Raw genomic sequence first — 18,446 nt, forward strand, 5'->3', positions numbered from 1 at the left:
ACACACACACACAATACACACACACACAAAATACACACACACATAAAAAATGTACACTAACACAACACAATACATTCATACACCCCATACATAGACTCAATCTATTTCTTTCTCTCTCTCTCTCACACACACACACACATATCCAGTTGTCTGTAAAGGACAGGATATGCGAGACATGTAGAACGAAACACTGAACCAGTCATGCTGTGTTCCCTAGGTAACAACACTCAGATCAGCAGATTTCAGGCCAGCTTTTTTTCACACACTTTTTTCGTACCAGTTGTATTAGCTCGGTTTCCTTGGTAACACACACCTTTAGGCCAGACAGCGAGTGTCTGGACCATCAAGTGCAAATAACTTGCACTGTGATGAACACCAACTACCAAATGGCCCCGTCTCTCTCTCTCTTACACACACACACACACACACACACACACACACACACACACACACACACACACACACACGCGCACACACCTGCCTGCTCCTCCTTCTATCCTGTGTGATTACTTGCAGCAATTAGTCACCGTGTGTAAATACAGTGTGTTCACTGTGTCTTCTCTTCTGTCCTCCAGATTCTGGCCGGGACCTAGTCATCACAGACCCCGTGGTCAAGAGCAGAGAACTCTTCATCTCCGACTATGTGGACACATACCATGCTGCTGCCCTCAGGTGAGACCACATACGAGGGAGGGAGGGAGGGAAATATGCATATCTACCTCGAAGCTAACAGTGGGAAAGTACTTCACCCTATCAGTCATTTATCTGCATGGCCAGCCCTCATATTTAGCCTCATAAAGAAGTGTTTTAACATGCTCTATTCAGGACAACCAAGGCTGCAAGTCGGACACACAACTATTTGACATAAATAGTTGCATTCATTAGTTTTTGATTTTAAAAAATGTGTTTATAAGAATTCATTGGGAAATGAATATTCAAGTTGTCAGAGAACACTGTGTGGAGTTTGTGACAACATCTGAGTTAATTACAATAATATAGACACTATGTCCTGAAATGTCCAGCCCTCCTATGATCTTCTATGTGGAAGAACCCCTTACAGTATTATAAACACTATGTCCTGGGATTTGATCTTCTATGTAGAAGAACCCCTTACAGTATTATAGACACTATGTCCTGGGATTTGATCTTCTATGTAGAAGAACCCCTTACTTTACCTTTATTTAACTAGGCAAGTCAGTTAAGAACAAATTCTTATTTTCAATGACGGCCTAGGAACAGTGGGTTAACTGCCTGTTCGGGGGCAGAACGACAGATTTGTATCTTGTCAGCTCGGGGATATGAACTTGCAACCTTCCGGTTACTAGTCCAACGCTCTAACCACTAGGCTACCCTGCCGCCCCATTATAGACACTTTGACCTGGGATTTCCTACGATCTTCTAGGTATTAGAACCCTTTACCTTCTAACGACTGTTGTGTAGCTTTGTGAGGTCACAGAGCAAAACGGCGCGTGTTCGACAGAGTCTTAGCTTTTCATAGTTTGTAACTCAAACCATTCGAACCCTACAGACATTTTTGGGAAAAGACCTGGCCCCCGGACCCCCTTCTGGATCCGCCCTTATCTCACAAATACCGCTCACACGGACCAACCGATGCAGAATGAAAAAGACCAATCCACCGAAGTCTGTAGCTCAAACACACAATGTTTTAAAAGGTGTTTAATGTCCAAAACGCGCCAGCGTCGCGGTGGGACTCTTTGGGTTAAGTTGAAGATCAGTAGCTGACAATGTTTTTGCAACGCTTGTATACCAACAGAAAAGTTTCTCTTGGACAGTAGACTACAGCTATGAAAGACCGAGGTGTATAATTCTAGACCAGACAGACCAGTATTAAAGGAAAACCTGTCTGCTTGCAACAGGAAGTACAGAACGTGCTGTAACCTCCCCTACAACTCCTCACACAGCGCAGTGGAAGTCCCAACCGATTGTTCATCCATCTTGGAATACCTGATGGTCCAATGCCGACCCTTCTAACTCCCGAAAGAGTTTTCATCTGTTATCGTGACTTCTATGTATATTCCACCTCCAGGATAATAAAAACAAGCTGGCACTTAACAAATTGTACAAGGCTATAAACAAGCTGGCACTTAACAAATTGTACAAGGCTATAAACAAGCTGGCACTTAACAAATTGTACAAGGCTATAAACAAGCAGGCACTTAACAACTTGTACAAGGCCATAAACAAGCAGGCACTTAACAAATTGTACAAGGCTATAAACAAGCTGGCACTTAACAAATTGTACAAGGCTATAAAAAAGCTGGCACTTAACAACTTGTACAAGGCTATAAACAAGCTGGCACTTAACAAATTGTACAAGGCTATAAACAAGCAGGCACTTAACAAATTGTACAAGGCTATAAACAAGCAGGCACTTAACAAATTGTACAAGGCCATAAACAAGCAGGAAACTATGCACCCGAAGGCTGGTTTTCTTAATTCCACGTCACTAAGACATATGGTGCCCAACTTTTATCAACCTTCTCCACTAGGGCCAATGAAGTCCTAAACCACTGTTACTCAACCCGCATACAAGGCCCTCCATTATCACCCCATTACCAAATCAGATCATGGCTCTATACTCCTGCTTCCTGTTTACAAACAGAAAGAACCCTTGACGCCCTCTGTAGAGAGATTATCCTCCGAATCAGAGGCTATGTTGCAGGACTGCTTTGCTAGCGTTGACTTGAATATGTTTCGTGTTTCCGCCGATAGCATCGACGAGCTAACCACCTCCGTCTTGGGCTTCGTCAGGAAATGCATCGCTGGCGTTGTCCCCACAGAGAAGGTTTGCTGCTTCCCCAATCAAAAGTCCTGGATTAACACTGAGGTTGGAGCTAAACTAAAAGACCCTGAGGTTACGGACGAGGACACAAACACGCACAAGAAGTCCCCTTACGAACCCCGCAGAGCCATCAAACAGGCAGAAGGATGAGGTGGAATTCTGTTACACTGGCTGTGACGCATGTGTCAAGGGCTACAGTCCATTATGGATTACACGCTTCAACAAAAATAACACTGAGCCTTGCACAAGGGCCCCCACTGTCCCAGAGGACTGGGTGTTCTCACTCTGAGGCCGACACAGGGCTTTTAATCTGGTCAATAATCGCAAGGCCACAGGGCCAGACCAGCTGGCAGGCATCTTAACAGTGGTTTTCAACCTCTCACTGTCCCAGTCTGTGATCCCCACATGTCTCAAGCTGACCACCATCATTCGTCTTCCCAAGAACTCGAAGGCTGGCTGCCACAATGACTGCCGCATTGTAGCACTAACATCTGTAATTATGAAGTGTTTTTGAAAGGCCGGTTATGGATCACATCACATCCATCCCAGACATCCTAGACCCACTCCAATTTGCATACCGCCCCAACAGATTTACAGACGATGCAATCTCAAATGCACTCCACACTGCCCTCTCCCACCTTGACAAGAGGAATAACTTTTTGAGAATGATGTTCATTGACTACAGCTCAGCGTTCAATACCATAGTGCCCACAAAGCTTGTCACCAAGCTCAGGACCCTGAGACTAAACACCTCACTCTGCAACTGGATCCTGGACTTCCTGACGGTTCGATCCCAGTTGGTAAGAGTAGGCAAGAACACGTCCGCCACGCTGATCCTTAACACTGGGGCCCCTCAGGGGTGTGTCCTTAGTCCCCTTCTGTATTCCCTGTTCAACCACGACTGTGTGGCCAAAGGCATGACTCCAACTCCATCAAGTTTGCTGACGACACGACGGTGGTAAGCGTAATCACCAACTCCGATGAACTCCGCCTACAGGGACGGTAGTTCAGAGAACTGGCAGTGTGTTGCCAGGACAACAACCTCTCCCTCAACCTCAGCAAGACCAAGGAGCTGATCGTGGACTACAGGAAACGTGAGGGGGGGGGGGGGGGGTTGCACACCCCCATCTACATCGACGGGCCGCAGTGGAAAAGGTCAAGAGCTTCTAGTTCCTAATCACTGAGGACTTTACATGGTCTTCTCACACCAGAACGGTTGTGAATCAGGCAACGCCAACGCCTATTCTCCCTCAGGAGGCTGAAATGATTTGGCATGACCCCTCAGACCTCAGGAACTTTTACAGCTGCACCATTGAACGCATCTTGAGGGGTTGTATCAACGTCTGGTATGGGCAACTGCACCGCCCAGGACTGGAAGGCCTTACAGAGGGTGGTGCGGACGGCCCTATCCATCACTGGGGTAAAATTGTCTGCCATCCAGGACATACATTCCAGGCAATGTCTAAGAAATGCCCAAAACAAATACCAAAGAATCCAGCCACCCGAGATAGGCAGTACCGGTGTATCAAGGCTCAGACAACCAGACTTCTAAACAGCTTCTATCCCCTGGCCATAAAACTGTTAAATGGCTAACTACTGCTCTCCCACATACTATCCATACTGACTCTATGCCCATCCACAGGTCTCTACCCACTCAGACACAACCTACGCTGCTGCTAGAATGATTATTGATTAGATGTTTTACTCATTACGCTGATGTCCATTGATTATTCATTGCTGTGCCTGGTTTTCTCCAGACATAACGCTCTACATTCTGGCCAAAGAATTACATTTTTTGTCTCATCAGACCACAGAATCCTTTGCCTTGTGATTCTGTCTTTTGTGTGCCTTTTTTTGCAAACTCCAGGCGTGCTGTCGTGTCTTTTTCTCAGGAGTGGCTTCTGTCTGGCCAGTCTCCCATAAATCCCAGATTGATGAAGTGCTGTAGAGACTGTTGTCCTTCTGTCAGGTTCTCCCATCTCAGCCAAGGTACTCTAGTTCTGTCAGTGGTCATTGGGCTGTCTTGCTGACCAAGTTCCTTCTTGCCCGGTTGTTCAGTTGGGTTGGACGGTCAACTCTAGGCAGAGTCTGGGTAGTTCCATATTTTTTTCCCATTTCCTAATGGAGACCACTGTGCTCTTGGGGGGGAAAAAAACCTGTCATTGATTTTGAATTAAGGCTTTAACACAACATTATGTGGTTAAGTCAAGGGGTATGAATACTTTATGAAGGCACTGTATATATTACCATTTGTATTTATATATTCCTGCTACCAGTCACTTTTCAGCCCTGTGACTTATGTACCACTCCAATACCCCTGGACATTGAATAAGGTACTGGTACTGACCTGTATATACAACCACTCCAGTACCCTGCACATTGAGTAAGGTACTGGTACTGACCTGTATATACAACCACTCCAGTACCCCTGCACATTGAATAAGGTACTGGTACTGACCTGCATATACAACCACTCCAGTACCCCTGGACATTGAATAAGGTACTGGTACTGACCTGCATATACAACCACTCCAGTACCCCTGCACATTGAATAAGGTACTGGTACTGACCTGCATATACAACCACTCCAGTACCCCTGCACATTGAATAAGGTACTGGTACTGACCTGTACAGTCGTGGCCAAAAGTTTTGAAATATTAATTTCTGCTGCCTCAGTTTGTATGATGGCAATTTGCATATACTCCAGAATGTTATGAAGAGTGATCAGATGAATTGCAAAGTCCCTCTTCGCCATGCAAATGAACTGAATCCCCCAAAAAACATTTGCACTGCATTTCAGCCCTGCCACAAAAGGACCAGCTGACATGTCAGTGATTCTCTCGTTAACACAGGTGTGAGTGTTGACGAGGACAAGGCTGGAGAACACTCTGTCATGCTGATTGAGTTCGAATAACAGACTGGAAGCTTCACAAGGAGGGTGGTGCTTGGAATCATTGTTCTTCCTCTGTCAACCATGGTTACCTGCAAGGAAACACGTGCCGTCATCATTGCTTTGCACAAAAAAAGGCTTCACAGGCAAGGATATTGCTGCCAGTAAGATTGCACATAAATCAACCATTTATCGGATCATCAAGAACTTCAAGGAGAGCGGTTCAATTGTTGTGAAGAAGGCTTCAGGGCGCCCAAGAAAGTCCAGCAAGCGCCAGGACCGTCTCCTAAAGTTGATTCAGCTGCGGGATCGGGGCACCACCAGTACAGAGCTTGCTCAGGAATGGTAGCAGGCAGGTGTGAGTGCATCTGCACACAAAGTGAGGCGAAGACTTTTGGAGGATGGCCTGGTGTCAAGAAGGGCAGCAAAGAAGCCACTTCTCTTCAGGAAAAACATCAGTGACAGACTGATATTCTGCAAAAGGTACAGGGATTGGACTGCTGAGGACTGGGGTAAAGTCATTTTCTCTGATGAATCCCCTTTCCGATTGTTTGGGGCATCCGGAAAAAAGCTTGTCCGGAGAAGACAAGGTGAGCGCTACCATCAGTCCTGTGTCATGCCAACAGTAAAGCATCCTGAGACATTCATGTGTGGGGTTGCTTTTCAGCCAAGGGAGGGGGCTCGCTCACAATTTTGCCTAAGAACACAGCCATGAATAAAGAATGGTACCAACACATCCTCCGAGAGCAACTTCTCCCAACCATCCAGGAACAGTTTGGTGACAAACAATGCCTTTTCCAGCATGATTCTTGCCATAAGGCAAAAGTGATAACTAAGTTGCACGGAGAACAAAACATCGATATTTTGGGTCCATGGCCAGGAAACTTCCCAGACCTTAATCCCATTGAGAACTTGTGGTCAATCCTCAAGAGGCAGGTGGACAAACAAATTCAGACAAACTCCAAGCATTGATTATGCAAGAATGGGCTGCCATCACTCAGGATGTGGCCCAGAAGTTAATTGACAGTATGCCAGGGCGGATTGCAGAGGTCTTGAAAAAGAAATGTTACTACTGCAAATATTGACTCTTTGCATCAACTTCATGTTATTGTCAATAAAAGCCTTTGACACTTATGAAATGTTTGTAATTATACTTCAGTATTCCATAGTAACATCTGACAAAAATATCTAAAGACACTGAAGCTGCAAACTGTGTCATTCTCAAAACTTTTGGCCACGACTATATAGACAACCACTCTAGTACCCCTACACATTGAATAAGGTACTGACACTAGTGCTGTTACGGTGACCGTATTACCGCCACACTGGTGGTCATGATGACGGTCACAATTCCATGTGACCGTTTAGTCACGGTAATTAGGCTTCTCCAAGCTCTGATGGTCATTATTAGCCTACCAAATGTTTTAACTGCCTGGTACTCAGCACTCTGTTGTCCCTCTATTCACTCTGACATCAATGCAAATGTCATGAGAGCTCATGCTCATGTTACGCAACATTTCTATAGGCTATGCAATTGTTTGAGAAAACAGAGTGATGGCCTCTGTTAAAAAGAGGAGGTTCCCATCAGCTTCCTATAGGGTAGGCCAACTGTATTTATTTCTCAACTTTCTCAAACTTAATATTAAGTACTTTGCTTTTCTTTACAACAGGAGTATATCCTACCTGGCTGCCATGAACATAAACCAGGGGGAAAAGCGTCCTCCATTCACTATTTAAGTGCATAGATGACATGTATTTTTTCCCGCTGCCCCTGTTTAGATACAGGTGCATGAAGACCAGATTAAATCAGGAATAGTCTGACGGGTGACAATATTAGCCTATCACTTGATAAATGATCGCGTGTGAATGATTCCTAGCTTAAGCCAAACAGCTCAAGCTTTTTGGGGGGGGGGGGATGTGTTCAAAGCATAGTCTCACACCTCATGTTGCCTTGCCCATAGGCCTATATGTTTTAATAAGGTTTGTATTACAACTAAAGTGGCCATATCATTTCTTAAAATGAAGCACATTAATCTGTTTACTGGCATACATAAGCAGCGTGTGAGTTTCACGTTTGCGGAAGATCATTTTCCCCATAAAAATGCAACTTTATAATAAAAGCATTAATTACATTTGTGGTCATTTTGAATAATGGTGTTTTCCTGCTAATGGAACATTCGTGCTGATTGCCTACTGCCATGTGCGCATTGCTCTGCTTATAATGTGAAGAAATAGTCTAATAGTTTATCACCATTGTAAGCTAAACGTTGTCATCTGTTGCATCAGCCTTATTTCTTAGTTCATTTTTTAATGCTTGTGTGTGTATATATATATATATATATATATATATATATATATATTTATTATTATTAATTTAGGATCTATCGCATCCCACAACTGTCCCGGACTATGTTAGGAACATTTATTTCTTGCACAGAATAGAAGAGGTCAACTTTTATACTACGGGGGATAGTTGATTGGCATAGGCTAGTGCTTTTGCTGTTCGTTAGTCCTACTACTCATCTTGTCGGCTGACGAAAAGTAAATGTGGACAGTTCTACCAATATCTTCAATATGCGTCTCAGAATTGGATACGGACGTACGCAGTAGGGGTCCCAGATGTGTCTGTCTTCACTTGTAGCCTGCGAGAAATACCCAATCGTGTGACAGATGTGTCTGTCTTCACTTGTAGCCTGCGAGAAATACCCAATCGTGTGACAGATGTGTCTGTCTTCACTTGTAGCCTGCGAGAAATACCCAATCGTGTGACTGAGAGCCTTTTTTGAGTGAGACGTGCTTCGGCACGCAGCGGAGAGAAGGGAATTATAATGATTATATTCAGCCCAATGGTACAACCGGCCACAAAAGGCATGGATGTTTTTAGGGGGGTCATGGCCACACAAAGGGGATGCAGTCGGAAAATTTGAGGCATTATCAAGTTCTTCTCAAATGGTGAATGAGAGACTGATGAAGTGTGTACAGCCTGCACAAGAAACAAAGCAGAGCTCATACCTTTCATATGACTTTTTTTCAACTCATCATTAGATTGGCATCATGCAGCCTTAGAATGTGTTAAAAATCAAAACAATAGCCCAACATTTTTATCACAACTAAAGTTATATTATTAATAAGTCTAAATTAAGTCGATAGGAGGGCCTGTTTCTTTGTTAACCTCCACACAGAATAGCCGCATGTTCGCACTCCCTCAAATAGTTCGCACTCCCTCAAATCGTTTGGAGAAAATATCCTTTCTATTTTATTCAGCTTGGTTCAATTGTATTCTTCATACTATAGAATAATGCCACGGAATTCTAAGCAAATCTTGTCTGCTAAATGAACTAGTGTACCACCAGCCAGATCAGGACCGAACATAAAGACAACTCAAGAGTATGTTATTCTGTTCTTCTGAAATAGAATACATTTTCTTCATATCCTGTTTCCTTCGACCTGTCTAAAATAAATAATGGATTCATTGTGAAGGTATAAGACTATATTACATGGATTTATTGTGAAGGTATAAGACTATATTACATGGATTTATTGTGAAGGTATAAGACTATATTACATGGATTTATTGTGAAGGTGTTGGCTCTATTATTAAATGGATTTATTAGACTTTTATTTATTTATTAGACTTTTTTTTAAATGTTGATGTTCCAAAGGTCTGCGTCAGTGTGTGGCTCTGTGTGGAAGGTAGGAGATGCTAAACGTGATTATGTTAATTCATGGTCAATTACCATGAGACTGACAGTTATTTGCTTTACTGTCACCAGCTGATGAAATTTCATGACCACCACAGCTGGTACTGACCTGTATATTGAACAAGGTACTGACCTGTATATTGAACAAGGTACTGACCTGTATATTGAACATGGTACTGACCTGTATATTGAACAAGGTACTGACCTGTATATTGAACAAGGTACTGAACTGTATATTGGTACTGACCTGTATATTGAACATGGTACTGACCTGTATATTGGTACTGACCTGTATATTGAACATGGTACTGACCTGTATATTGAACAAGGTACTGACCTGTATATTGAACAAGGTACTGAACTGTATATTGGTACTGACCTGTATAATGAACATGGTACTGACCTGTATATTGAACAAGGTACTGACCTGTATATTGAACATGGTACTGACCTGCATATTGAACATGGTACTGACCTGTATATTGAACATGGTACTGACCTGTATATTGAACATGGTACTGACCTGTATATTGAACATGGTACTGACCTGCATATTGAACATGGTACTGACCTGTATATTGAACATGGTACTGACCTGTATATTGAACAAGGTACTGACCTGTATATTGAACATGGTACTGACCTGTATATTGGTACTGACCTGTATATTGGTACTGACCTGTATATTGAACATGGTACTGACCTGCATATTGGTACTGACCTGTATATTGGTACTGACCTGTATATTGAACATGGTACTGACCTGTATATTGGTACTGACCTGTATATTGGTACTGACCTGTATATTGAACATGGTACTGACCTGTATATTGGTACTGACCTATATATTGGTACTGACCTGTATATTGAACATGGTACTGACCTGTATATTGGTACTGACCTGTATATTGAACATGGTACTGACCTGTATATTGAACATGGTACTGACCTGTATATTGAACATGGTACTGACCTGCATATTGAACATGGTACTGACCTGTATATTGAACATGGTACTGACCTGTATATTGAACATGGTACTGACCTGTATATTGAACATGGTACTGACCTGCATATTGAACATGGTACTGACCTGCATATTGAACATGGTACTGACCTGTATATTGAACATGGTACTGACCTGCATATTGAACATGGTACTGACCTGTATAATGAACATGGTACTGACCTGCATATTGAACATGGTACTGACCTGCATATTGAACATGGTACTGACCTGTATATTGAACATGGTACTGACCTGTATATTGAACATGGTACTGACCTGTATATTGAACATGGTACTGACCTGTATATTGAACATGGTACTGACCTGTATAATGAACATGGTACTGACCTGTATATTGAACATGGTACTGACCTGTATATTGGTACTGACCTGTATATTGAACATGGTACTGACCTGTATATTGAACATGGTACTGACCTGTATATTGAACATGGTACTGACCTGTATATTGAACATGGTACTGACCTGTATATTGAACATGGTACTGACCTGTATATTGAACATGGTACTGACCTGTATATTGGTACTGACCTGTATATTGAACATGGTACTGACCTGTATATTGGTACTGACCTGTATATTGAACATGGTACTGACCTGTATATTGAACATGGTACTGACCTGTATATTGAACATGGTACTGACCTGTATATTGAACATGGTACTGACCTGTATATTGAACAAGGTACTGACCTGTATATTGAACAAGGTACTGACCTGCATATTGAACATGGTACTGACCTGTATATTGGTACTGACCTGTATATTGAACATGGTACTGACCTGTATATTGGTACTGACCTGTATATTGAACATGGTACTGACCTGTATATTGGTACTGACCTGTATATTGAACATGGTACTGACCTGTATATTGGTACTGACCTGTATATTGGTACTGACCTGTATATTGGTACTGACCTGTATATTGAACATGGTACTGACCTGTATATTGAACATGGTACTGACCTGTATATTGAACAAGGTACTGACCTGCATATTGAACATGGTACTGACCTGTATATTGCACATGGTACTGACCTGTATATTGGTACTGACCTGTATAATGAACATGGTACTGACCTGCATATTGAACATGGTACTGACCTGTATATTGAACATGGTACTGACCTGTATATTGAACATGGTACTGACCTGCATATTGAACATGGTACTGACCTGTATATTGAACATGGTACTGACCTGTATATTGGTACTGACCTGTATATTGAACATGGTACTGACCTGTATATTGAACATGGTACTGACCTGTATATTGGTACTGACCTGTATATTGAACATGGTACTGACCTGTATATTGAACAAGGTACTGACCTGTATATTGAACATGGTACTGACCTGTATATTGAACATGGTACTGACCTGTATATTGAACAAGGTACTGACCTGTATATTGAACATGGTACTGACCTGTATATTGAACATGGTACTGACCTGTATATTGAACATGGTACTGACCTGTATATTGAACATGGTACTGACCTGTATATTGAACATGGTACTGACCTGTATATTGAACATGGTACTGACCTGTATATTGAACATGGTACTGACCTGTATATTGAACATGGTACTGACCTGTATATTGAACATGGTACTGACCTGTATATTGAACATGGTACTGACCTGTATATTGAACATGGTACTGACCTGTATATTGAACATGGTACTGACCTGCATATTGAACATGGTACTGACCTGTATATTGAACATGGTACTGACCTGCATATTGAACATGGTACTGACCTGTATATTGAACATGGTACTGACCTGCATATTGAACATGGTACTGACCTGTATATTGAACATGGTACTGACCTGTATAATGAACATGGTACTGACCTGTATATTGAACATGGTACTGACCTGCATATTGAACATGGTACTGACCTGCATATTGAACATGGTACTGACCTGTATATTGGTACTGACCTGTATATTGAACAAGGTACTGACCTGTATATTGAACATGGTACTGACCTGTATATTGAACATGGTACTGACCTGTATATTGAACATGGTACTGACCTGCATATTGAACATGGTACTGACCTGTATATTGAACATGGTACTGACCTGTATATTGAACATGGTACTGACCTGTATATTGGTACTGACCTGTATATTGGTACTGACCTGCATATTGAACATGGTACTGACCTGTATATTGGTACTGACCTGTATATTGGTACTGACCTGCATATTGAACATGATACTGACCTGTATATTGAACATGGTACTGACCTGTATATTGAACATGGTACTGACCTGCATATTGAACATGGTACTGACCTGTATATTGAACATGGTACTGACCTGTATATTGAACATGGTACTGACCTGCATATTGAACATGATACTGACCTGTATATTGAACATGGTACTGACCTGTATATTGAACATGGTACTGACCTGTATATTGAACATGATACTGACCTGTATATTGAACATGGTACTGACCTGTATATTGAACATGGTACTGACCTGTATATTGAACATGGTACTGACCTGCATATTGAACATGGTACTGACCTGCATATTGAACATGGTACTGACCTGTATATTGAACATGGTACTGACCTGTATATTGAACATGGTACTGACCTGCATATTGAACATGGTACTGACCTGTATATTGAACATGGTACTGACCTGTATATTGAACATGGTACTGACCTGTATATTGGTACTGACCTGTATATTGGTACTGACCTGCATATTGAACATGGTACTGACCTGTATATTGGTACTGACCTGTATATTGGTACTGACCTGCATATTGAACATGATACTGACCTGTATATTGAACATGGTACTGACCTGTATATTGAACATGGTACTGACCTGCATATTGAACATGGTACTGACCTGTATATTGAACATGGTACTGACCTGTATATTGAACATGGTACTGACCTGCATATTGAACATGATACTGACCTGTATATTGAACATGGTACTGACCTGTATATTGAACATGGTACTGACCTGTATATTGAACATGATACTGACCTGTATATTGAACATGGTACTGACCTGTATATTGAACATGGTACTGACCTGTATATTGAACATGGTACTGACCTGTATATTGAACATGGTACTGACCTGTATATTGAACATGGTACTGACCTGTATATTGAACATGGTACTGACCTGTATATTGAACATGGTACTGACCTGTATATTGAACAAGGTACTGACCTGTATATTGAACATGGTACTGACCTGTATATTGAACATGGTACTGACCTGTATATTGAACATGGTACTGACCTGTATATTGAACATGGTACTGACCTGCATATTGAACATGGTACTGACCTGTATATTGAACATGGTACTGACCTGTATATTGAACAAGGTACTGACCTGTATATTGAACATGGTACTGACCTGTATATTGAACATGGTACTGACCTGCATATTGAACATGGTACTGACCTGTATATTGAACATGGTACTGACCTGCATATTGAACAAGGTACTGACCTGCATATTGAACATGGTACTGACCTGTATATTGAACATGGTACTGACCTGTATATTGAACATGGTACTGACCTGTATATTGAACATGGTACTGACCTGTATATTGAACATGGTACTGACCTGTATATTGAACATGGTACTGACCTGTATATTGAACATGGTACTGACCTGTATATTGAACATGGTACTGACCTGTATATTGAACATGGTACTGACCTGTATATTGGTACTGACCTGTATATTGGTACTGACCTGTATATTGAACATGGTACTGACCTGTATATTGAACATGGTACTGACCTGCATATTGAACATGGTACTGACCTGTATATTGGTACTGACCTGTATATTGGTACTGACCTGTATATTGAACATGGTACTGACCTGTATATTGAACATGGTACTGACCTGTATATTGAACATGGTACTGACCTGTATATTGGTACTGACCTGTATATTGGTACTGACCTGTATATTGAACATGGTACTGACCTGTATATTGAACAAGGTACTGACCTGTATATTGAACATGGTACTGACCTGTATATTGAACATGGTACTGACCTGCATATTGAACAAGGTACTGACCTGCATATTGAACATGGTACTGACCTGTATATTGAACATGGTACTGACCTGTATATTGAACATGGTACTGACCTGTATATTGAACATGGTACTGACCTGTATATTGAACATGGTACTGACCTGTATATTGAACATGGTACTGACCTGTATATTGAACATGGTACTGACCTGTATATTGAACATGGTACTGACCTGTATATTGAACATGGTACTGACCTGTATATTGGTACTGACCTGTATATTGGTACTGACCTGTATATTGAACATGGTACTGACCTGTATATTGAACATGGTACTGACCTGCATATTGAACATGGTACTGACCTGTATATTGGTACTGACCTGTATATTGGTACTGACCTGTATATTGAACATGGTACTGACCTGTATATTGAACATGGTACTGACCTGTATATTGAACATGGTACTGACCTGTATATTGGTACTGACCTGTATATTGGTACTGACCTGTATATTGAACATGGTACTGACCTGTATATTGAACAAGGTACTGACCTGTATATTGAACATGGTACTGACCTGTATATTGAACAAGGTACTGACCTGTATATTGAACATGGTACTGACCTGTATATTGAACATGGTACTGACCTGTATATTGAACATGGTACTGACCTGTATATTGAACATGGTATTGACCTGTATATTGGTACTGACCTGTATATTGGTACTGACCTGTATATTGAACATGGTACTGACCTGTATATTGAACATGGTACTGACCTGTATATTGGTACTGACCTGTATATTGAACATGGTACTGACCTGTATATTGAACATGGTACTGACCTGCATATTGAACATGGTACTGACCTGCATATTGAACATGGTACTGACCTGCATATTGAACATGGTACTGACCTGTATATTGAACATGGTACTGATCTGTATATTGAACATGGTACTGACCTGTATATTGAACATGGTACTGACCTGTATATTGAACATGGTACTGACCTGTATATTGAACATGGTACTGACCTGTATATTGAACATGGTACTGACCTGTATATTGAACATGGTACTGACCTGTATATTGAACATGGTACTGACCTGCATATTGAACATGGTACTGACCTGTATATTGAACATGGTACTGACCTGTATATTGAACATGGTACTGACCTGCATATTGAACATGGTACTGACCTGTATATTGAACATGGTACTGACCTGCATATTGAACATGGTACTGACCTGTATATTGAACATGGTACTGACCTGTATATTGAACAAGGTACTGACCTGTATATTGAACATGGTACTGACCTGTATATTGAACATGTAGTTGCTATGGTTTTTATTCTCTCTGACGGCAGCGTTAGGAAAGAGCTCTCATTTAGGAATTTCACTGTACTGTTTTACTCGGGTTATATCCTGTACAAGTGGCGAATTAACTTGAAACCCAGTAGTACAAACACACACACACACACACACACACAAACACACTAAGCGATAGTCATTACGCTCTAACTGTCGATACCAAGGAAAGGAGGACAGGCAGGGTGATTGTCTCCATATGAAACCAGATAGTCTTCCCTTTCTCCATGCTCATGTGATTCTCTCCCCCTCTGCTCCACACACACACACACACACACACACACACACACACACTCACTCACACTACCCCCTTTAACGCAAACCATCTGTGAAACAGTGTAGCAGCTCTCTCTCTCTTTCTCTCTCTCTCCACGTCTTGGAGAACCCAGTGATTTCAGGCTAAATTAGCAGCCAGTTGTCCTGGGCGCGCGCACACACACACAGCAGGTCTTTGATTTGACTTATTATAGAAGCTTTAGATAAATGGAGGCAGAGGGAATTCCAGCAGGATGCTGTAATGTTGCTCAACACACACACACACAGACACACACACACACACGGAAACATAGACACACACACAGACACACACACACACACACAAAGAGACCGAAACATAGACCACAAACACACACACGGAAATATAGACACACACACAGACACGGAAACATAGACACACACGGAAACATAGACACACACACACATAGACACACACACACACAAAATGACCGAAACATAGACCACAAACACACACACGGAAACACAGACACACACACACACACAGACACGGAAACATAGACACACACACACACAAAGTGACCGAAACATAGACCACAAACACACAGCAAACACACAGCAAACATTATTTGTTATCCACAAACACACATGGAAACACAGACACACACACACACAGACACGGAAACATAGACACACACACAGACACGGAAACATAGACACACACACAAAGAGACCGAAACATAGACCACAAACACACACACGGAAACACAGACACACACAAAGAGAGGGAAACATAGGCCACACACACACACACACACACACACACAGGGGTCGTAACGTCTGGAAGAGCAGAGCAACACAGGTTGCATTTCACAGTCCAGCTGTCTCTGTCTTGTCTGTCTGATGCACATCATCCCTCGGCGGAGGGAGGGATGAATGGAGGGATGAATGGAGGGATGAATGGAAGGATGAATGGAAGGATGAATGGAAAGATGGATGGAGGGAGGGATGAATGGAAGGATGAAGGATGGAGGGAGGGATGACGGAGGGAGGGATGGAGGGAGGAAGGGATGGAGGGATGACTGATGAAGGATGGAGGGAGGGAGGGATGACGGATGGAGGGAGGGATGACGGATGGAGGGAGGGATGACGGATGGAGGGAGGGATGAAGGATAGAGGGAGGGAGGGATGACGGATGGAGGGAGGGATGAAGGATGGAGGGAGGGATGGAGGGAGGGAGGGATGATTCTTCACGCAAATATTATAACACACGCAATGATATGGTGTGTGGTCCTCCCACAACGACTCAGGAAACCATGCAGTTTGTTAGACTCTAGATCTCAAACTCATCACTCACAACCAACTGACACACTCACTAGATACCTGCTGCCACAATTAAATATGAGCTATGCTGATCCTACAATGGCGCCAGAGGAGATGGCTGCCGTATTACGGGCTCCTAACCAATTGTGCTATTGTGTGTGTTTTCTCACATTTATTTGTAACTTATTTTGTACCTATTGTTTTTGCCACCGTCTCTTATGACCGGAAAGCGCTTCTGGATATCAGGACAGCGATTACTCCGCTCGTACTGGACGAAGAAACTGTCTGAGTTGGACTAGAAGAATTTACTTCAGACACAGGACAAGGCCCAAATCCCCATCATTCGCATAAAGAAGAAACTGCGATATCGGGGACTTAGGTCGGGGTGCCTTGTAAGGATCCGACAGCGAGTGGGTAATCCACCTCTACCATCAGTCCTATTAGCCAACGTGCAATCATTGAATAACAAAATGGATGAGCTCCAATGAAGACTATCCTACCAACGGGACATTAAAAACTGTAATATCTTATGTTTCACCGAGTCGTGGCTGAACGACAACATGGATAACATACAGCTGGCTGGGTTTTCGGTGCATCAACATGATAGAACAGCTGCCACCGGTAAGACAAGGGGTGGTGGTCTTTGTCTATTTGTCAATAACAGCTGGTGCACGAAATCTAATATAAAGGAAGTCTCTAGGTTTTGCTCGCCTGAGGTAGAGTATCTCATGATAAGCTGTAGACCACACTATTTACCAAGAAAGTGTATCTATATTTTCCATAGCTGTCTATAGACCACCACAAACCAATACTGTCACTAAGCCTGCAACCAACTCTATAAGGCCATAAACAACCAAAAAATTGCTCATCCAGAGGTGGCGCTCCTAGTGGCCGGGGACTTTAATGCAGGGAAACTTAAATCAGTTTTGCCTCATTTCTATCAGCATGTTAAATGTGCAACCAGGGGGGGGGGGGGACTTTAGACCACCTTTACTCCACACACAGAGACGCGTACAAAGCTCT

At 42.3% G+C, this 18,446-nt stretch overlaps 1 protein-coding gene across 1 annotated transcript in view; it reads left to right on the top strand.

Annotated features, from left to right (window-relative positions):
* The window catches only part of rerea (arginine-glutamic acid dipeptide (RE) repeats a), a 310,643-nt gene that overhangs the window by 168,972 nt on the left and 123,225 nt on the right, over positions 1 to 18,446 (top strand). The window contains 1 exon segment of the mRNA XM_036988973.1: positions 576 to 672. Within this exon segment, the coding sequence (XP_036844868.1) occupies positions 576 to 672 (97 nt within the window).

The sequence above is a fragment of the Oncorhynchus mykiss genome, chromosome 9 (assembly GCF_013265735.2).
Source record: "Oncorhynchus mykiss isolate Arlee chromosome 9, USDA_OmykA_1.1, whole genome shotgun sequence".
NCBI lineage: Eukaryota > Metazoa > Chordata > Actinopteri > Salmoniformes > Salmonidae > Oncorhynchus > Oncorhynchus mykiss.